This window comes from Corvus hawaiiensis, chromosome 7 (genome assembly GCF_020740725.1).
Source record: "Corvus hawaiiensis isolate bCorHaw1 chromosome 7, bCorHaw1.pri.cur, whole genome shotgun sequence".
In the NCBI taxonomy this organism is placed as follows: domain Eukaryota; kingdom Metazoa; phylum Chordata; class Aves; order Passeriformes; family Corvidae; genus Corvus; species Corvus hawaiiensis.
Genome location: NC_063219.1, coordinates 30,002,720 through 30,026,127, shown reverse-complemented (window position 1 = coordinate 30,026,127; position 23,408 = coordinate 30,002,720). Strand labels below are relative to the sequence as shown.

Here is a 23,408-nt window from a genome sequence, read left to right as displayed (position 1 = left end):
CTTCCAGCTGACTTCTTTTAGTTGAGAAGACATTACACAGGCAGCTAAAAACCAAATGCCCTATAATCTGTTATAGGTTAGGAGGGATTTTATGAGTGTACTGAGAACACAGCTGCAAGAACAGAAGCCATGAAGTATTTAAGGTATCAGTCTTTACCAAAGTTGGTGGAGAACTAGTTAATACTTTCTATGCTCTCCTAAATAATCATACAAATGGCAGTTTAGGACATTGCCTGATGTAAGCAAATTTTTTTAACCATCTGGAAAAGGGTATTTCCCAGGGGAGGGAAGGCAGGAGTCTCCAATGCTGTGCCCCTCTCATTCCAATTACTGTACACAGACTGGCTGAATAGTTTTCCCCAAATGCATCTTTTTCCCACGCAGAAAGCATTTTGATGAATTTTGAGGTGTTTAGCCACTTATCCCCAACACAGATCTGGCTACATCAACTATCTGCCTGCACTTAATAAAATGATACATTTGGGACACGCTGAATTTCTGGTATATGTGTCCTTCACTGCAAATATCTCCGGCCTGGCTGTTTATGTGTTACACAACATCCACAGACACTACCACCTGGCCAAAAAGTATGCCCAGAGGCAAATATTTTCATTCCGTTAAGCTTCCCAACTGCTCCTCAGGGCACCATCACTTCCAGACTGAAGTTCAGGAGTTGTCAGAGAGAGCAAGCTTGGGATGCTGCTGGGAAAAGGGCAGCTCAGCTGTTTTAAGCTGAAAAAGCTCAATTTCCACGCTCTTGACCTCCTCTGTCCATGGCCTTTCAACTGAAGGAGCAAGTAGGCTTTGTGGAGGTGGTGAGGAAGACTGAGAAAAGTGAGTTTCAGGCAGGATGGGGGGCAGGAGCAGCAACATTTTCCTGCCATTTGGGGCTAGGTAGTTTCCCGTAAAAAGAAGAGTTATGTATTTTAATTTCTGTCCCCGAGCACCTCTCAGTCCTCGCCTGCCCTGCTCTGCAGTGCAGGTGAGGTGGCTGCACTGCTGGGGCCAGCGCTGTCCCTTGACTCCCGCTGGCAAAGGGGCTGGGGTGCCAGCTGGGGGTTACTGCAGCAGGAGAGCCCAGCACTGACACACTCGGAGGGGAGGCTGGGGCAGCATGGCCCTGGCATTCCAACAAAAAGCTCCATGGGACACCAGCTCGAGCGAGCTTCCCTGTAAGCAGCTGGCCCCAGAGATCTTTTAACACTGAATTTCAGATGCAAATAACTATTGCCATCTACTGGGAACAGCATTATATACATACCTTGTGTAAGTCAGGCAAGCCTTTGGTCATTCCTTCCTGAAAGCAAATACAGTGACACCTTATTCAAAGATAAATCTGCTGTTGTGGATGTTGGATGAACCAATTCCAACCTTCAGGACATCTTCCTTTATAAATACAGCATGAAATGGGCTCTGCTTCTACTAAATCCCACAAAAAAATCGAGCAACTACAAATGGCCTTCTGCAACTCACATTGCAGTAAAGCCCATTATTCAAGAGCGTAATCAACGTCCCTGAGTTCACCTTCCTAAGTCTGGCAACTCAAGTACCCGTAAAATCAGCAGGGAAGCCCCTGCTTTGAGTGTTGAGTTTGTATAAGCAAAAAAGGAAATCCTGGGAATTTTCAATAAATTTTCACCACTAACCTGGCCTGCTGTATCTTGGTTCTCATCTCATACCAAATGTCAGCAAGTTCTAATATTACAGTCAAACTCAAACATGCCAAGAAGCCATGTTTTTAGCACCTAGTAATACCACGTAATGAAGAACAGTCATGCTCATTACCTTTTCATTGTGAAATGGGATTTTTATCAGTGCTATAAAAACAAGCAAACAAAACCCCAACTGTTTTCTGTTACACTGACAGTTGCATTTATTCATTATACCTGCTAATCAGCAATTAGTTTAATGCCAGCATAACTGGAATGGAATAATGGCTCCAGATGCTATGACAAAGGAAGTTTTCAATCCTTAAAAATCTATCTTTAGGATTAGCAGGAGGGGAAGGTGCTTCAGAGAAAACAAAACTCTCTGCCAACATATAAACTGAAGAAATGATGCAACAGAAAATTCTGTACATGCACAACAACCTGAGTTAAAAACTAAGCAGTACTTGAAGCATTCATGGTAGCTTCCTTGCCTATCAGTGGAGGTGAAAACAGAGGTATAAGGATTCTTCTAGACACTACAAGCAAAATAAAACCTGGTTTTATACTTAAAAGGTAAGAGCCCTATCTTTTAATCTGATTTTAAATGGTAAAGGACTGCACCTTTTCAGAATGGTGCACTGAATGCTAATACAAGCAACTCTTGGTGCTAAGCAAAGGCAGTTTGCTGCTCATGTTCATAAATTAAATGTGCTCTTCTCCAAGTAGGGAGGGAAGAGAATTAACTGCAAAGCACCAACCCTGGAGCCTGCACACCAAGGAGGCTCCAAGGGCTTCACCTCAGACAGCAGTCTGAGACACACCACTGCCCATTGCAGTTTCATTCTCTAATTCTTCTTGGTTGCATTATGCACACTTTTCTTAACTAATACCCCATCTATTTAAAAAGAGAATAAGATAACCAGTTCCTTTATTCTTGGTCATAAAATCTGAGCCTAAACAACTTACTTAAAAACATAACATTTTGGTATGAAATGCCCAAGAAAATTTGCCTGGACCAACATTTTTTAGCACAGCAAAGCTCTAGCAATTCCCAGCAACACAAGAACATGGCAACATCCCTGCCATTAAGGCTTGATTACAACTTGTAGATAACCTGCATCTATTTGTACATGATGAAACATCATAACTAACTGTCATATAAAAATAAAACCCCAGTGGAAGTGATGGTGGTACTCCATGGTTGGCTGGGTTTTACTGGTTGATTCACCAGCTTGAGGAGCATATGATGGTTCTCTCAAACATAAGTCTAGATCACAGAGGTTTTATCCCAGCACAAAAACACCCAACCCATAAAGCCAGAAGAATCAACACAATCCCTGTATTTCTTGTTTAAGCTAATCAGACTGATTTATTATTTTCCTGTCAGCAGTTGTCTATCTCAGGTTTGAGCTAATTATTCATCCATTTCTGAAGGTAAGGAAGAACATATAAAAAGAACAGTATTCCAACAAGTACAAGTCACTCCATTTACTCACCAATCCCTTCTCTTTCAACCCTTCCAAACACATGAAGCGTGCAGGAATCCTGAGTTAAGTGGCAGAACTTTTTGAATAATTACAAAAAATGAACCCTATCTACATAAATCAATTTCAAAGAATAATTCAAAGGAAATAATAAATGAAAACAATAAATGAACTTATAGCACAAGACAGAGTGCCACGGGTGAAGCTGATCCCCAGAAACTGAGTTTCCAGGTTACATTTTAATTAAGAAAACATTCACATATATGTCAATGTGAAACAAAACATTCCAATATTTAGTATCTTACATATTCCACATCTAGTTTGCTAATATGCAATAGCATTATTATTACTTATTTAGCCTATTCCCTACTGCCTCACAAAGGCAAAACTGACCTTGGAAGTGAAAAGCTTTTATGATATGCGGAATATACTCTACACATTCCTCCATTAACATATAAACGTGGTTCCACATTATCATCAGATAATGTGATCATGTAATACCACCAGATAATTCCACATCAAATTATCTGCATGAATGAATGAATGAAGCTTTTTTATGCCACCAGTCCTATTCTACATATATTTCACTGCATGGATATGCTTCACTTTCCTCCTCTAGTCCCATATTCTTTTGTGTCCTTTTCAAGAAAATAAAAAAATAATTTAAAAAAAGGTTCAACCACCAAGTGTAAAATGTCCACAAGCATCTTACATTGATTTATTAAAAAAAAAAAAAAAGCCCCATTCAGACAGCTTCTTCTTTTGGAGAACAGCTTTACATTCCTGAGAGTAACTACTGGAAGAAGACTTGGTCTCAATGTTCCAGGACTTGTCAGACATTGTAATCAGGGGACTTCCCCTGGGGTTGTCGCAGTCGGATTTGTAAGGTAGAAAAAGCTCCCACAGTCACATGGAAGAAGAGCTGCCACAGGTTGCGCAGTTCATACAGGTACATGTTACACAGGCAGATCAACCCAAAAGTCAGGAAGGATTTGGCATTCCTCCAGCCTGTGTAGTACACAAACAGGTAACACTGTCAGGAAATAAAGAAATCAGGTTACCTCATGGAAGATAACTCCTACTGAAGAAACATATCTGGTCACTGAAAAACTACAGCCCAAACCAAGGAAAAGTCTGAATCAAACATATAAGAACAGTATCAATTCAGCAGTCAGGAAGGGTGAAGAGCACCTGATATCAATACAAGGTTACATTTTGCTTGCATTAAACCCTCTCTGAGAACAGTTCTCTCATAATAATTAATTACAGGCTGCAATGAGTGGCCCATGACAAAAGAAAGTGGATGTTCCTGGTAATCTCTGGTCAAAATACACTCTGTTCTATTCAAGCAGTGGAGAAGGAACAAGACCCACCAAGTCTTCTTCAGAAAAGCAATGGGAAGGACAAGGACAACACCAGGGCCCCAGAGCTCAGCACAAGGCAATCCCTCAGATACCTCCCAGTGTCCTGCCAGGGATGATGCTGATGGTTACCTGGCAGGTGCAGAGGCCCACAGATGCAGACTGCCCTGCTTCAGCTGCTGCAACACTGATCACACTTGGAGAGAAATACAACCACTCTACTGTAATTCTACCACATTTTAGGGTCTGTTCTGCACACTGTGGTGTAACACAGGTTGTCAGTACTGCCCAGTTTCCTACTCAGCCTGCAGCCTATTGTAACTGGAAATCTGTTCAAGTCTCTTGCCTCAATTTTTATCTCTAAAAGGACACAGCTTTTACTCAGACATGATTTTTATTTCTTCTATTGTTTGAACTACTCCCTTAACTGCTAAAAAAAAAAAAAAAATGCTTTGGCCCTCCCCTGCATTCAGGTCATTTCTGATGAGAGAAGTTTTTTCTAAGCTTTAAGGTAGATAACAACGGTATTTAGGCTTACTTGCTATTCCAAATCTGTTCCCAGTGGATTTATAACCATGGTCACACAGATTTAACAGCATCCATCATCAGATTATCTAAGTGCCACTTCTGTTCTTCCTGGGCATTTGCCATGCTTTATCAGTCAAAAAAACTCAATTTTCATTTTTCATGTTCCTCAAAAAAGGGCAACTGAACAGTGAAATTTATTGAGATCACTTTATATTCTACTTGAACTCTACCACTTTGTTATAAAGCATGCATTTCCACTGCAAGTGTGGCTGAGAGCAGCAAAGCTACTTGTGGCATCTGGATACCTAAATATTGTCAGAGAGGTGAGGACTGGCACTATCAGTAAGACTTGTATGTCCTTCCTCCAAAGCAAAGTAAAACTAGAGATGAATAATCTGCACGTTTCAGAATACAGACAGAATTCTTCTGAACCTGCTTGGTCATTTTGAGCAGAGTAAATGCAACCTACTTGTGCTGACAGTTTCACAAATCATATCTAAAAGAGCAATTAGTTGCTACTGGTATCTCAGCAATAAGAATTCAGATAATTTCCTAGTGTTGTCGCCTCCACTGACAATGTATGAACAAGTGTGACTGCTTCCAAGATTAAAATAAGAGTCAGGATACGCTTCATCAAAATGATTAATAAAGGCTTGAAAAAACAAATACTACAGCAGTTTAAAAATGTTACTGTAGCATGATGTTGCATGACTGTGAATTTTACTGAGGAACTGTTTCAAATTAATTCTGAAGCATACCTTTCATTGGTCTAGGTCTGAACTACTGGATTTGCCCCTTACAGAACAAATGAAAAGGCCAAAAAAACAGTCAAAAGGCCAAAATGCTGCAGTTTTAATACCTTACTATAACAAGTCCTGTTATGGAACTCCTGAGGGTTGTTTTTCTACTACTAAAGGGAAGTGTTATCATGGCAATTACTGAGCATGCTTTTATGGAGAAGGCTCCTCTGTGTGATTTCAAAGATGATTTTGATTTTTGATTTTTTTTTTTTTAAATAAATGTTAAGAGATGACTGAAGGCTCAGCTCCTGTCCTGATGCTTTGCACTTCTGGTACAACTCAGTTTTTACTTTCCTCTTTACAAAAGACTAGAAACTATGACACAACACTAGACATGTCAGTGAGCCTAAAACATTCCATGTAAGTCCAGTTCTTTTGCCTGCACACCTGGGTTATAATTAGCATTTCTTGGAAACTAGAGACACACTGCTGTGTTGTTATTAACTGAACGAGACAATACAGCACAATGGATGCCTGGTGGGTGAATGACAGTGAAATGTGCTGTCATGCAACACAGGGAATTAACGTCCTGAGCTCTTAACTGTAGCAAAAGAACATCAGAACATGCCAGAGAACCAATATCCCTCTTAATTCTGAAAACTGACCAATCACATATTGCAGGAATGATACCAGAGGCTGGGAAACAGAGTTTCAACAGATGTTTTTTGAATATTAATAAAAAGCCTGCATAGATTCTTTCTTTCAGACAGCTCTGTTCAAGGCAAACAGTAGAGGAAAGATACACATCGTCACATCTCAATGCACAGACATGAATACTTTATAAAGAATAAGGTTTCCAATTTAGGAGAGGAGGGAAAATGTGTATTTTTTACACAAAAAAAGAATGGAGGAGCTCCACCTTATTTGATATATGGAACAGACTGTTGGCATGGAAAATTAACACCAATCTAAATTATTTAAGGAAGAAGTTGATGGAAAGTCAGTAAGTAAGTGTTAAAGAACACAAGCTGCACTGTGACATTTTGCTAGAGATATATTGTAGAGAATGAAGACTACAGACAACCTGGACAAAAGACTGACTGAAAGGCATTTTTTTATTTTATTGTCTGACACTGTACTAAACACTGGCACACAGAAACAAGTAAAAACTGCATACTCCACATGTCCAATATTAAAAGTCAAAGTAACTATAACAGCAACTGAGAATGAGAGACATAGGTTAATGTAACAGCAGTGTCACTGAATGACAAATGCCAATGGGCACCATGATACCTTGTTATAAATTACAGAGGAAAGTCAAATTCAGATGCAGAAATGGAAAACTGACAGACATGAAAACTAAGGGGAAGTGTCAGGCAGAAGGAAAACATAGTGAAAAGTGGCCACAAGCTTTGAAAATGAAGGAGATGCACGTTAAGGTACCAAGTGAAGAAAATTACAGAGTGTAGTGCTTAGGTTTTACTGCATTTACTTCAAATCTGCCCAAAGGCAAGCAGCAGTAAGCTATTTATTCAGATGGTTAAGTCTACTTGAACTATGAAACTGTGACTTCAAGGAAAAAATATAACCTCCACTTCTCGTGACTTTAGAGATAATTATCTTAATTGTCTTAATCATCCAACTAGAGAAAAAATGCTGGCAAACAGAAGCTCTTTGTATCAATCTACTACTACATGATAGCTAATGATTAATGAAATAAAACAGAGCAGAAATTATTTTTTATAATCACCCTATTCAAGTATCTGTGACATTTAAGAAAACATGATGACACTTATGCATGACTGGGTAATGTTTCTAAACTTTAGTGAATTATGCAAACAGAAGAACACACCTGGTACAAACAGGCTACCGTTCCAAGAAAAAATGCAATAACATAGCTGAAATCTTCACCTTCATTCTGCAAGAATAAAACAAAAAGCCATGTTTTACAATGTTTCAGTAAAATACCAGGCATTTACAGTATGAAAGTTATGAATTACTGCATGCTAAAATAGTTTCACATAGAGATTTATAATAATTCCTTTACCACAGTAAAATGAAAGTTAGGACTAACCAGTGCTTACTTACATGTCTGTGAACAAATCATGGTGATCTGGAGTCTGACCAAAATGTTTGTGCACACCAAACAACTCCTGCCAAGATTTTCAAAAGCTTTAAAGAAGTCCAGCTCTAACACTGGACACTTACCTTCGCCAGATGCCTTTGAAAATTCAAGTCTAAACACTGGTAACTACCTTTAATAGCAACTTTGTAGAATTGTGCCTTCCTAAAGCTTCAGAAAATGGGAATGAGGTAACAGAAAGGATGCAAACTGGCCACTAGGGTGGGGTAAAACTCTACACACAAAACGAAGGCAGCTTTGTGCTCATGCAGTGAGAGTGAACAGCAGCACAGGAATTTATCAGAGACTCGGAAAATAATGCTTTCTTGAAGGAAAGATGGAAAAATTTACTTGAAGTGACAGGTTTTTCTACTATGTGTTTAGAAAACAAAACAAATCCTTTAACTTTTTCAAACAAACTGTTACAGTTCCTATAGAGAGCTGAACAGAGTAAATTTACATGCTCAGTGACTATTTTAACTGCATTTCTAACAAACATCTGCAACCACCAGAAACTTTCCCAAGAAAACAATGGGTACTCATGCAAATGTTCTTCCTTGAGAGCAAATACCACTTTGAGAAGATAGTGGTCCATTCACAAAGATGTTCAGTGTGAAGCATTTCCATCTCCAATGCTGACTAGGAAAAACTTTGCATGTCTGCACATAAAAATGACTTCCACAACACAGTAACTTCTACCCAGTACGTCTTTGCCCCAGTGCCACTGCATATCTGGTGGAGTACAGTTACAGATTGTAACAGAATTTTACTAACAGCCAAATAAAAACACTGATTATAAAGCAAACAGTAATTCAAAGAGATGCTTTTGAATGACTTCTCAGAACACGTTCCATTAACTGTGTTTTGGATTACTTCTCCCTAAACCTTGTGGATTTTTCTATAATAAAATTAATTAAGAGAAATTTTAATGGATTTTTAGTGTGCCTCATTTGTCAGAAATAAAAATTATCTTCCATCTGTACTGCAATCTATTACCTCCAGATGCAGTAACATAGAGAATAAAATTAACTGGATGTCCTGTCATCACTTAAATCGATTAATCTAACATTGGCATTCCTTTTAAAAAAATCAGCTGCAGAAAGGTAACAAAATAGTTTTAGCAACATCACACTAACTGACAGAAATCTGTTCAGTACTATTTGTACTTGGCCTAGAGACCAAGACTTACAAGGAGCAGCTGAGGAAACTGGGGCTGTTTAGCCTGAAGAAGAGGAGGCTCAGGAGAGAACTTACTGCTCTCTGCAACTACCTTAAAAAGGACGCTGTAGCAAGGTGGGGGTGGGGCTCTTCTCCCAAGTAACATGGGGTAAGATGAGAGGAAACGGCCTCGTTGCACCAGGGGAAAAATTTCTTCACTGAAAGGGCTGTCAAGCTGCCCAGAGAAGTGGTTGAGTCACCATCCCTGAAGGAATTTAAAAGCTTTGTAGATGAGGCACTTTGGAACGTGGTTTAGTGAACTTGGCAGCACTAGGTTATGGTTGGACTCAGGTCTTTTCCAACCCAAATAACTATAAAGTCCAGATAAGTTTGAATAAAAGACTATCTATCAGTCAAGCAAGAGGATTACCATTTTCTTTCAGAAAACTTCCATGGGGCTTTTAGTTTCTATGTCTATCACCATAATAACAGCCATTAAATGGTAAGGAAATCTTTTTTTTTCTTTTTGTGGCAACACACATGAACTTTCTGTGCATGCCTGCAAGCACTACCAGCATATTCACCTGAATTGCTTGAAAGCATAAACCATTATTAGTGACACTGTAGCACTTGTGAGAATACAACCAGCACAAGAAATGGAATAGAAAGAAACTGAAAGGCTACAGGGAGGGTCACAGTAGAGATTTTACAGAAAAAAATGGGTTTGGGAGACTTTGTTTGGTGAGGGGGGTGTTGTTTGAGGAGGTGAGGGGAGTTTAGAAGAAATCACTTGACTATTTTCCAACACTGATCCTTTCAGCACACAATGAGAAATAAGGTTTATTTTAAAAAACTAAAAAAGTTCTCTAAAAAACGATTTTACAGAATCTGTTTAAAAGATTCCCGCTCTCTGGACTTTTCAAAAACTGCCCCGATTTTCAAAGCTGTTCATCATTTCACTCAAGTGCTTTTAAATAGCATCTATAGAAATTAAACGCCTCATACCCTGGCATAAATTTAGAAAACAGAACATTATGTTCACATCCTCACTGCTACCAAGGTACCAGGGAAGGAGCTGGCCACCCACCTTCCACTGCTGTTGAAACTCACAGCCTTGATGAATGAGGCAGCACACTCAAGGAGGATGCACAGATCACAAACAATACAGGTTTCATAACAGAGGCCTGACCTCACAAACAGTACTTCTGAAATAAAACTGGCACGACTTAGTTCATATAGCATCTTCTAAAATGAAAATTGTGATTGCTATGATGCATAACTTTTAAATTTATAAACATGTACAATACCTGGAGAAGGCTTTCTATGGCATGGAAGCCACGGATTAAATTCAAAGCTCCACATAACAGACTAAGCACAAATGAAACAATCCCTGGCAGAGTCACAGGTTCCAGACGCTGATGAGGAGCTGCAAAGCAGATCACAAAAAGATATCAAAGGTCAAAGCAATGCCTTCAGAAATTCAGTAAAATAATAATGTCATTTTTCAGTGGCTTCTAGCTCAAGAGATCACTGAAGCAAACCACAAAATGTCAAGTTTTTTTCTAAAAAGACAAATCTTTCAGCACAAGGTTTAGCAAAAAGTAAACTTTCCTCCAGTTCACATATATAAGTGTCTTGTTATATTTAGTCTTTATCTCAATATGTTCCATTTATTCAGTATGGTACTGATGGCTGCTCAAACAGGCCAGGAAATCAATAGTAAAAGATGCACTTGCTAGTGAAATCTGTCCATAATTACTAACCTGCTAAAAAGTCACGTACTTCAGAGCCTCTCTCAAAACCTCTACTCTTCTTTAACACAAATGCATTAGTGAGACATTGAGACTGATTTAGCTTGTTTGCTGAACAGAACATTTGAGGCAAAGCTATCACAGTCCCCTTCCTTGAAAAACAGTGAGTGCTACCAAAGACACACATGCAGAGACAGCTCTGAAACTTCCAGATTGTGCTTAGCCGCTTATAAGTAAAACACATTAAATTGAAACACTCTTTCTTTCCATGCACACCCGCTCTTTCAAGCTTATCTAGGGTCACAAGTATGTAACAACCACGTATGTTCCTCATTACTGTCCTTTTCCATAATGAATAACAGAAAGCAAATGTGAAAAAACAATGCAAAACTCTTAACAGTCTGGGCAACACTGGGAAAACAATGGGACTACTGAGCTGCACTCAAATCATTCTGTTCAAATCAACCAAGTGTAAAGATGTGAACAATGCGGTTAATGAACTGTAACATTAATAGAGAGAGGGGTGTCAATCCTGGTTGTTTGTATTGCACAGATCCAGGAAAAAGGTTTCTCTAACAGTTTATGAAGTTACGGAACCTAAAAAAAACCCAACAAAAGCTATTTCACATTGATAAGCAGGCAGGGCTGTCTAATTATGAGTGTACAATAACACAAAAATGAAATACAGGATGAGTTCAGTTAATTCATTTGTGCTGAATTTAATAGTGTATAATTTAATAGTTGGGGTTTTTTTTAAACAAAGGCATAACCCACGTTTAACTTTGAGAGCTCACTGCTTTTCTAACTGTAGGGCACATTACTCCCAGTAATCACTCAGTTAAGGTTAGATATGCTAGATATGCTACTTGCATACCAAACCACTCTTTCTCAATGACTCCCAACTGGTTGTTTTGTTTTGGCTTTTTTTAAACCATCTCATCTAGAGAGTGGAAAAAGCTGAGGGTGTGTATGACTGTTTTTAGCCAAAAGTAATTCTATTCCATTAACTGGTGGATAAAATTAGTTCACTGCTCTCCACTCGCAGCTCTCCAGAAAATCTCCTTTTCCCCATGTATTGGGTAACTTAAAATCATCATGAGCTAAACCAGCATTTAAAACACCTCTCTGAGAACCATGGAGGGAAAAGGATCTGGTCAGCTAAATCAAGATGGTCTACGAAGGCTCTTAAAATACTAACTTCTCTCTTATTAAAATATGAAAAAAATCCAAAAAAATGTAAAGGACATTGTGCACCACTACTAATGTCATTAAACTCTCCAGAGACTGACAAATTTTAGTGTGACAATCAAAGCAACAAGGGTCATTTATACACAAAAAGATGAAGGCAAAACCAAAAGAATGAAGAAGGAATGTCAGAGAAGGCATGGTAAAGGACAATTGACTTTGAATTGGTACATCCATCAATCTTAGAAATATGGTAAGTGCTGTATCAAAAATTCTCAGTTCAAATAAAGCAGAAATTCTGAATTTAATGTTTACATTTAAATAAAAATTCAGGAAATTTACAGGACATGAGAAACTGCACTACTCATACGGATGTTTATTTCAAACTAAAATGTAAAAAAAAAACCCAAACCCAAAAGCATGGAGTATACCATCAGGCAAAAAACCTCTTCAATTTGACAAATGTTCCTTCACTGTAAAAAAGCTCAGAAAATAGTAATTTTATCCTAATCTGAAACATCACACATCAGCATGCTGTGACCCTATTTCTAATGCCTGCCAACACCTACATGTACCTTTGAGGCAAGATTCCATCCATAATCTGCACACTTTATGCTTCCCACATGCAGAATTACCCCTACTCCTCACTGCAGTGCATAACTCTCTGAGGGAAAAGGCCTGCTGCTGCAAGCACTCAGCCAACACAGGAGGCCTGGACACCATACCCTGGCTACACATCCAGTTACAGTGTGAGCAAGTAAGAGCCACTGCTTCCCCACCGCCCCAAACTAATGCCTCCTACTCTGCCATTCTGCGTAACAAAACGAGATTTGCATCCACCTAACTTCCTACCTCTGCATGCTCTCCAACTTCATTTAACACAGTTCACTTATAGCAAGTCCTACTTTTTAACAGCACAGCATATTCAGGAAATTCCACTAGGCAAAACATATCCTTTTGTGAGAATCTGTCCTTAGAGCAAAAGGAGAAACTTGGAAGTCTAGCCAACTGAGTGGGCAGCAAACATGCAGGGAAAGTTCTTTTCAAGGGTGGAGAGAAGTGTTGAATGTAAAGAACTACAAAACTATTAGCAGACTTGCTAAAAAAGACTGTTATTCAATAGCATCTAAAATGTGAAGAGCTGAAGAAGGAGCAAAGTGCCAACCTCTCATAACGTACAGCCCTTTGATGGTGAGTTTCTACAGCAACTCAAGGAAGGAAGTGGATAACTGAACAGAGATCTATGGAATTCAGAGGAAGAAGAAAGTTAAAAACAACTGAAAGAGAAACAGAAGAAAATCGACATGGAAAGAAAAGAGGACAACAGAACTACTTCTGTAAGAAGTTGTAGAGAGGTAAGTAAAAAAAAATTAGAAGATCACCTGGAAATTATTCTCAAATCTTCTTTTTTAGTAAAAAGGGAAATGGTCCCTGTGTGTTTTAATTTAGGCCTATATTACCTTCCAACACTCTTACTCAAAAAAATGATGAAAATCACATCTCCCACTACAAGGACAACTTTTAAGAGACAGCCAATTTTGACACAGGCTGAGTTCTCTCATGCTTACTGCTTTTTCTCTTCACAGTTGCAGGAAGTTCGAATCTAGACAATTTTCAGAGCTAACCAGCTGCCACTTCTGCCACCATAACCCTTTCCACAAAGCAGGATTACACCAGAACAGTAGAAGTAAACAACAATGTAAGAAGCAAAAGTGGCAAAAGAGTGGTATCACAGCATTACATACCTTTTAAAAGAGCCCACACATGTAAAAAGATGACAAAGGTATGTACAGCGCTTAAACGATTCCATTCTTTTAAACAATTTAAACACCTTCACACTTTTCCTTTATTAATCTTTCTGAATCTAACTCTAATACTGTTAAATTGCAAATACAGAGACTGTAAGCTATTTCTACACTGTCTCATAGCACCTGGAATTCTCAGAATCAGGGCCCCAGAGTATGAACAGGGCACCCTACTGATTTTGTCTGGTTTTCATCTTCCATAGAAAGCAGTTTTCAATCTTCTAGAGTAATCCTTATGAGTAAGTACGTAATAAGAATAACATACAGGCAAAGAGATCCTATTAATACATACATATACATAAACTGCACAAAATCTCATTTATTACAACATTGTTTAGATGTTTAGATTTACAATTGCAATTCTATGATTTATGATTGCACCCTGACACTGTCAAGTGAACAGCATCAACGTGTGCCTTCTCAGAATAATTTAGAGACAGAGGTACTTTTGGGAAAAAAAAAGGGAAATACATTAACTAATTAAAATCAACACTTCCTTCCATTATATTTATGATTTTGCTTCACTAAACTTGGAGAACTGAAATCAGATGATGTCAGTTTCACATGTGGAGTCCATGTACCAGTGCAAGGATTTGGCATTTTCTTTCTGTCCTGCTGGGAAACATCTGAGGGTTGGCCTCAAACCAATTCAGAAGATTCACTTAATAGCACAAACCTTTAACCCAGCTCAACCCCACAATTCCACATTTAACTCCTACATGAAATAAATGAAATTCGTTTAAAAAAATTAACAACTACTTAAATGAAATTGGCAGTTTTGTACAAAATTGCAATTCTTAACATGGTACACAGGGCACTCATTTTAGACAGTGCATCTTTTAGCCAGCAGAGCTCTTTGGATTTTCACCATTGCAAAGGCTTCCAACAGAGATGCTTCTCCCTCCAGCTGCTCTAACTCCTGACACTGTCCTCAGCTTATGACAACACTGAGTCTTACTGGACAGAAACAATAAAAATTTTCAGAAATCTTAGAAGGTCAGAAAAAGACCATCTTCTTGTGAAGTGCTCATCTTCATTTGCAGGGATTTTTTCCTTCAATAAAGCCATACACTTAAGAAACTCATTTCTCCCTCTGAGTGCCTTGGGAAAGTAAGCATTTGGAACAGGGGATAAAACAGACGTCTGAGCTAAAATACACATTAGGTCATTCCAGCTTTACGTTTTAGAAACATGAAAAAAAGCTTTTTTAAGAAAAACAATGAATTTTGTTGCATCTGTCTCATTTAAGGATACAACTACAGAAGCCTGGAACTTACCTGCAGATATCTTACCAGTATTCTTATACTCCCCCACAGATATATGTGAAAAGCCGTTGGCTGAACCAAGTTCTGACACAGAAATTTGGTACGGTGGTCTCAGTTTGATTTCTGTCTGCATATCAGCAAGATTAATCTTTGTTGACAAAGAACGTGTGTTGTTGTATCTCTGTTTGGTCCTCTGAATGAAATTATCTGTGCAAAATTTAAAATAAAAAAGTGTGGTTTTGTTAATTACTTAATCCAGGACCATGCATCTTTTCAGTTCACAAATTGAAATATATTGTTTGAAATATTTGTATTTATCTTGGATTTTAAACACTATTTCTGTTTTGTGCCTAATACATCGTGGGTTATTTAATTCTGCATTTCAAAAAAAATTAAGCTCTAAAAATATAATTACATATTATATTTATGTATATTGTTATATTATGTATATATATATATATACATTATATATATATATAATATATATATATAATATATATATAATATATAATAATATATTATATATATATTATATATAATATATATATTATATATATATAATATTGTTATATTATGTATATATATATATGTTATATATTCATATATAACTGTGAATAAACTAATGACTTTTCATTGCATGAGACCAAATGCATTTCTAATACAATGGATTTACTGCCTTATTCTAGCTTTTCTGTTAGTTTAGTAAATATCCTTATGAAAAAATTATGTTGTGGAAGAAAAAAAGTGTTCATAGAAATTTTCAAAAGGAGGACAATAATGTTATATAGAAATTGTCAACAACTGACTGACTGAACTATAGACAGAAATTAACCAACTGGAATATCTTCCCCCATGTTTCTAAAATTGTTGTTCTTCTTGCTCTAATGTGTTTTATAAGAATATCCAATTACAGTAATTTCTAATATATAGTACTAAAGCAACATAAATTAATGGAATTCATAACAGCTGTTACCTGGTATATATGAGATGCATTTGGAGTCTGAAGATTAAATGCTTCCCTACATGTTAGACAAATAAAAATTTCTCCCTTTCATGTATTGAAGAAAAGGTAGCATAGCTACGAGCTAACATGAAACTGAGAAATTTCACTTGAGAAATTTCTGAAGCTCAATGACTTCACAGGTTAAGTATTTCAACAGGTATGAAGTCAAACAACTCCTAGTAATATTATCTAGAAGACGAACTCCAGAGTTGGTCACACAAGGCTTAAACCAAAACCTACTGGAATGAACAGAAGTAAGTTTGGACAAAACACTAGTAGCCTAATTTAATGCCCCCAGAAGAATTTCTTTATTGACTCTAACAGGAGTTAAATCAGATTCTAAATCCACCTGAAACAGAGCTATAAACTGCTTTGGACATTTTTTTTGTGTGTGCACTAAGTTGCATCTATTTAAATACTCATTTGTCTTAGTATGAGAATGAAGGGGGGAAAAGTCAGATCCTTACCAAACTCTATGAAACAGTACGGTCTGATAGCAGTATTTGTCTTCATCATATTGTAGGTAGTGATGAACTCCTTCTGAAGCTCATCCAGGAAACAGAAAGCCAGGACACTGGGATAATTTTCAGTGCACAACATCATATAGCTTACTCCCAGAGAACTTATAAAGCTAGAATTGAGAAAACATATTCAAAATTTCAAATTTAAATCCAGTGAATTAACTGCTTCTCTAGTCTGATCTCATATTCTATAATCAGAAAAACAAAAACTTATCTGGGGCAGCAAAGGAATAAATGTTTACTGAATAGTCCAACACTACTCTAGAAGAAAAACAAGTTACTTTTACGTGATGTTTTACTTGAACACCACAATGTAGAATCATGTAAGAAGCTGTATTACACACATGTGAAAGAGAAAACAAGAAAGCTTTTAGGATGCAGAAACACAGCAGGTTTGTCCCATAATAGCTTTACACTCATCTCAAATGTACAATATCTGAGCTGGTACAGCCCAAAAATGCAAAACCTTATTTTCAGATTGGGGGGGTAGGGCTGTTGGGTCTTTCTAGAACATGGGAAGAAACAAAACTGCTCTGCAGAATGCAGAATTAATAATTCTCAAAAGATAGTTGCAAGGACAACCAGAGATGGCAAATATGAAATCAGAAAAGGACAGTTTTCAATATACATATTATTCCCTGTTGGATTTAGGCTATTCATTAGCGTTTTCATCAGGTTTTCATGATACATTCAAATATCTTCAAAATCTTGCTGAATAACTTACAGTATTAAAACTAATCAAAGACAAAAGTAGTAAAAACTATCCTGATGAAGCCTTACATCTCATTCTTAAAAGTTTATCAGTTTACAGGCCAACTACAGTTGGCCTGCTTAAAAAAAAAAAAAAATGACTGAAACAATTTAGTCCAATCTGGGCCTTAATCCAAGAAATGCTGGAAACTCACATATCCCAACGGGAGATGGAGAGGGCTCACCAGGATCATTCTAGGATCATTCACGTGGTACACTTTCCACCACTGTAACTTCTACATGGTTACTAGAGGCTAAGATGAAATTACTCACCTCATTTAAAACATCTAAATTAGAATCAGAATTAAGGTCAGCTAAAGTGTAAGTGAACTATAACCAATAAAAAGTTTCTTCCAAATATCTAATCCAAACCTATTCTTTCAATGTAAAGCCACTCTTCCTATGATGTTGTCCTACGATTTGGTGCCCTTGTAAAGGAACTTCCATGGAAGTTTGTGTAGGTTCAAATCTTCCTACAATTTTTCAGTTTTGAATCAGTTCTAAATTTCTGCTACATAAATAGTGCCAAGAATCTTATTCTGATTAAACGTTTCTAATGTGAACTGTTAACTTTTTAACTTACAGACACACATCACCCAGGATGTTGCAAATACACAAATTAGAAGCCTTACTTTATATTATACTGTCCAGTTTTCAGAGTACATCTGTCAGGAAGCTGAGAAAGTTTTTTTGAGAGCATTTTAAAATATTTTCTACATTCTTGCATTCCCGTGCTCTGGTCATAATCAGTAGATGCAGACAGTGGGAGTCCATCCCTCACACGGACCACAGAGGCAGATAAAATCATAGACATTGCCAACAGAGTTAATGACAACCTGCAACAAAACACATCAGGAGGAACCAGAATTAAGGTAAAAGCAGAAACAACAAAGTCAACTGTGATGAATCAAACTTCTCAAGCTGTACACTGGGTTCAGGCTTCAACTGGGGCACAGTGAGGATTTTCAACTATAACTCAGACTAGTCTTAACTGAACAGGACCTATTAATCTACACAAGCCACGAAACAGTTCTTCAAACCTTACATTAAATCAAAACATTCAAAAGTTTAGCTAGAGAAGTATTAAAACAAGGATTACTTATCTGCTAAGCATCAGTACACAAATTTTTTCTCCTACAAGTGGGCGAACTGCTAGAATTTATATGAAGCCAAAAGCAAACACTTCCTCAGCTCTTAACACTGCTCAGCAGACTCCTACCATATACTACACCTATCACTTCAGACACTATGAAAAAATATTTTTGCCTCCCTCGGATGATGGTACTCAAGTTCCATACAGTCACAAACTGCAAAAGGAAACAGATTTCTGGATACAGCTGAAATATGCTTTTGTGTGTGATACTGACATGTTTACAGCACCTTTCAAACTATGACGTTAAGGGTGCTTTACAAGCCTCAGCAGCTGAAGGACTGTATTCTCGCAAGTCAGAAATCCAAAATTTTCCCAAAAAAACACTGCGTCTTCACAAAAGAGAGGAAATAGCTGGTTTTTTAACCTGAACTCTAAACTTCTCTATTTCCCACTCCCCAAAGGTTATATATCCATTAGAATACTTAATGAATAATCAACAATATTCAGGTTTTTCAAGGTTATTTACTCCTCAGAGAAAAAGAGGCATATAATAATTTAAGCACTGAAAATGTGTTGTCATTTTCAGTTTAATAAATTCAGCTTCATCAGCAGTCAAACTTCAACCTCCTTTGAGAGCCATCACATTAGCTGAATAAATTCCAAGTTAATACCCTAGTATTTTACTTGTACAGCACATCAGACTTCCCCAAAGCTGTAACAGCAGTGGAAGCCACTGTTAACTGCAGTCTGATGAATACCTTGGGGCTTTTATCAGGTGCTCTTGTTATTTCAGCACTTCACTAGAGAATTCCCTCCTGAACAAAGTGCTTCCATCAGCTGGACACAGAAACAGAAAACAACCCCTACTCCAAGACTTCCTCTAGATAGGCCTGCTGGCATGAAGCATTCAAGAAACTAAACCCACAGTTCTAGAAACTTTTCCCTATCTCTGAGTTCATGCACGCATTCCCAGAAGGACGATGCACACAGACTCATTTTCTTAACTATGCTGATAACCATATAACCAAGGCAGAAGCTCAAGAGCACGACAAAATTGCAGAGGAGCTTAAAACTGTAATGGTTCTCTGACAATAACCATCTTTACTGCTTGGAACTCAATCCTGACAGGGACTTTTGGGAGCTGTATCAATATAAACAAAAGAGCAATGATGCAATAGCAAAGTTTAAATACCCCTTCATTAACTTACTTGCACAAAATGTAATTTCATGGATCTGCATTTCCTCTGATGAAACAAATAACTTTTTTAGCACCTAACATGAAGAAAGGAATGTAGCTCCATGTCCTGTTTCAGGAAAAGGCAGTGAATAGGACTGCACTGCAGGAGAAACCCAGAATCCCGTAGCCAGATCTCAGAAGCAAAAATATTATTCTGTTCACTTTTTAAATGATCTCGATGGTTAATGTTCATGTTGAGCTATCTGATGAGATAAGAACAAACAGAAAAAGTTAGTAAATAGATTTACTGGCTAACAACATTCCTCAGCTCTTTTTGTGAGGGCATACATATTGGAAAGGCCTGAACATAGCCAAGGGAGATTACTCAAAAGATACTCAAAGAAAAAGAAAACTAGAATAACATGGATATTAAAATGTTTCTGTGTTCTTTAAGAGAAGTTCAGGAAGTCCCATCACTTGAGGCACTTAAAATGGGAAAGCAAGTTATTTGTCTCCACAGTACAGGAGTAACTCAGGTTTACACAACCTTTGACTCTGAATCCCATCATTCACCTCATCCACTGTTTAATTAATCCATAATCTCCTCTGCTCAGAACACTTCAGGAACGTAACACAGAACAACCACAGCTGTATTTCCAAAGCATTAAGGTTTTCAGTGCTCAATCTCATCACAGTTGCTTTGCTCCTACAACTAAGGACAAAGAACATCAATACCACTAACAACAGCATGTATGCACACACAACAGACAAAGCAAATGATAAAGACATCTTTAGAGGTGTTCTTCCAACTTTTATGTCTATTCTGTGTGTAAATAAATATTTGCATAAATCTTGAACAAAACTTTCTTCAAGACTCCTACTTATATTCAGAGAAATGCAGGCTCTATAACAGAAGATAAGCCTCAATTGAAACCTGCCAATTCTCTTAATATACTACGAAATCACACAAGGTAGAAATTGTGTTGAGCTGAAGATTTAACACCAGTCAGGTTTTGTTACCATCATCTTAAAAACCCACCCAGTGAAAATACGAACTTTTTCCTCAGCTTCCCAACAGCGAAATCAGAAAGCTATCTAATAACCAAAGTTAATAAAAGAAAATTACTTCGTTTGGAAGATCATACATATGTCAAGAGATGTATAATACACATACTGCAACAGAACATTCAGCCTTACCTGAAAAAGTATTAACAAAGAAAAAAAGTTTACTAAATCTACTTTACCCAGCTCTCAAAACAATACAGCTTTACTTTACACAAGGAGCCAAGTGGTAAATTTGATATGCACATATAGATTTAGAGATAGAAGAAAGATAAGAGCTATCCCTAGATGTCTTTTTTAAACATCAAGCTTCAAAGCTGCATAAAGTAGTTCACCAAATCATTACAAATTTCATATGTTTTCCTCCAAAAAATTCTATATCCCTCCATCACCTGAAGATGAGAAAAGACTGCATTTCCAGTACAAATGGTCTATAAATCTATTACAGGTGCAAGGAAATGAACAGGGGTTGGGTTCACTGTCCCATTCCATGACAGAATTGTGGAATAACAAATCCAGCCAGCAGGTGTTTGGCTCACAGGTATCACAGAGGGTGCCTCCCAAAACATGTCACCAGCCAGTGGAACCCCATGTCACAGGCTGTTGTCTGTGCTACAATGTTATGTGATTTTAAGAGGCAACTGGAAAAGTTCACAGAAAAACTACCAGGGGTACTAAAACCAAATCACAACCCTTTGCTCAGCGGGATTCTGACCCCCAGACAAACACCAACAGAGAGAGTACATCACAGAAGCACTACTCCATGTTTGCATTATTCTTGTTTCCCTTAGTTAGTATCTACTTCTGCCCCACCTTTATTAATTTCCCCTTACAACCCTTCACAGCCCTTCCTGCAAATGAGGACTGGGAGAACTCGTGGAAAAGAGGAGCATGGAGAAATCTGGCCACAGACAGGTAAGAGTCAGCAGAGTGGCTATTGCTCTGTTACTTCACCTTCCCTAGAGCTGTCCAACTCCTCATGCACATGTCAGCATCCACGGTTTCACAAGTAGGAATTAGCACATGTGCCTGGTTTCATTTTCTACCATGAATGAGAAACCTCAGGTGATGGAAACCAGAGCCTGTTTCACTGTACTTTTTTTTTAAGACATATTCAATTATCATGTTGCTTATTGCTGTGTTAAGATGGTATTTGATCCTGAAGCAGCATCTAGAAAAGTCCTAGGAACACTGAAAACAGAAAGTGGAACATTCCAGCCTTTTGTAACAAATTGGTTCTAACTTGTGAACTGACAGTTAATTGCTTTACATCTATCTGACATAGTCTTGTAACACTTTTGACAAGTGTTTGAAAGTGACCTGTGACTATGATTTGTTCAGAACACTTCACCTTAAAAAAGTCTAGCTTTCTCAAAATTCTGAGCAGATCTAGTGTGATGGCAAGCTTACCCTCCTGCACCTGACACCCTTCAGCACCAACTTAATCACAGCATTTCTTGCTGGGATGTCTGCCACTCATGAAAACCTTCTATAAAATATAAAATTGGGAAGTAGGTGCAAGCTGCACTCCTGTCCGACACAGAATGAAAACAAAACTTCTGTGTTTAGCTCAAGTGTACCTAATACTGTTGGACAATTTATTGTCCCCACTTCTGAGGGTTGTGACAGCTGCATTGCACAAGCAGGAGCCAGAATTTTTTCACTCTACAGCATACTTCAGAAATTCGTGTTACAAACTGGAGCAGTATAGAAGGACACAACAAATAAAGCTACTTTGACATCATCAGGTATGATGAGACAAGGCAATAATCCTAAACCACGAGTCAATATAATCCTTTCCATAAAGCCAGGGGGAGAGAGATCTCAGAGGCAAAACCAAGATTCACAAAATCAATTAGGCTGGAAAAGACCTCTGAGATCTTCGAGTCCAACCTGTGACTGGACACCACCATGTCACCAGCCACCACTAAGTGCCACGTCCAGTCCTTCCTGAACAGGTGGCTCCAGGCACAGTGACTCCACCACCTCCTTGGCATCCCAATCCAACACATAATCACCCTTTCTAAAGAAATTCCTCCTAACGTCCAAACAATTCTGAAAAACTAAGGAAACGGAACAAGCTGCATCCCAAAGTTTGGGAGCCGGACCCTTTCACCTACCACCTACTTACGTGGCAGCTCCGACACGACCATCTGCAGCCGCAGCAGAAGCGCTGACTCAGTGGTCACTGACTTAGGCGGATCCGCACTGCCCCAGGTCACAAAACTCCTGCAGAGCCTGGAGAGCGGCGGAGACCCCTACACACAGCGGGCTCCTGCTGCCAAGCGGCACTTGCAAGGACCCCGAGCGGCCCTCGCTGCCTCCCGAGCCCGCCCTGCCCGTGGCAGCGGTGCTGCCGCCGCCACTACCACCACCCCCCGTGACGGCGGCGGCGCCCCGCGCCCACCGCGGCTGAGGCGCGAACGCAGCCGGCCCCGAGGCTCCGCGGCCGGGCCTGGGGCCGGCAGGGGAGGGGAGCGGAGGTGAGGGGAGGCGAGGCCGCGGCGCGGGCAGGGCCGGGGGGAGGGAGGCGGTGGCGGCCGCGGGTCCCGCCCCGCCCGCGCCCCTCAGGGCGCCGGCCCCGCGCGGGGGGGCGCGAGCCGTACCTGGGCAGCGGGGCGGCGGCGCGCGGGTCCCGCCGGGCATTGTGGGAGCGGACACGTCCGCGCGCGCCGCAGCGCCCTCGCGCGTTGCGGCCGCGCCGCTGCGGGGCGGGGCCGCCCTGAGGGGCCTCCGGGAGTTCCCGGCGCCGTC

General features: G+C 39.0%; 1 protein-coding gene across 4 annotated transcripts; it reads right to left on the bottom strand.

Moving 5' to 3' along the window:
- Window positions 1–2,991: 2,991 nt before the first annotated feature.
- Window positions 2,992–23,342, bottom strand: SEC22A (SEC22 homolog A, vesicle trafficking protein). Of its 4 annotated transcripts, none has more exons than XM_048308671.1 (8): window positions 23,261–23,342; window positions 19,624–19,855; window positions 17,955–18,158; window positions 16,519–16,682; window positions 15,061–15,255; window positions 10,350–10,468; window positions 7,615–7,680; window positions 2,992–4,166 (listed from the first exon to the last, which is right to left on the bottom strand). In XM_048308671.1, exons 3-8 carry the CDS (start codon window positions 18,134–18,136, stop codon window positions 3,966–3,968), a joined length of 927 nt encoding a protein of 308 aa, XP_048164628.1. In that variant the 5' UTR covers window positions 18,137–18,158; window positions 19,624–19,855; window positions 23,261–23,342; the 3' UTR covers window positions 2,992–3,965. The 4 variants fall into 4 exon arrangements, with proteins under 4 accessions (XP_048164628.1, XP_048164629.1, XP_048164627.1 ...); XM_048308672.1 differs by lacking the exon at window positions 23,261–23,342 and adding an exon at window positions 22,786–23,008 and having other exon boundaries at window positions 15,076–15,255; XM_048308670.1 differs by lacking the exon at window positions 23,261–23,342 and adding an exon at window positions 22,786–23,005.
- Between the last annotated feature and the right edge of the window lie 66 nt (window positions 23,343–23,408).

Coding starts and splice junctions, on each gene's coding strand:
- SEC22A (XM_048308671.1), bottom strand. CDS start 18,136: ATGTCTATGATTTTATCTGCCTCTGTGGTCCGTGTGAGGGATGGACTC. Junction 15,256..16,518: donor GTACTGTTTCATAGAGTTTG/GTAAGGATCTGA, acceptor AATTTTGCACAG/ATAATTTCATTCAGAGGACC. Junction 7,681..10,349: donor CCATAGAAAGCCTTCTCCAG/GTATTGTACATG, acceptor TTATTCTTGCAG/AATGAAGGTGAAGATTTCAG.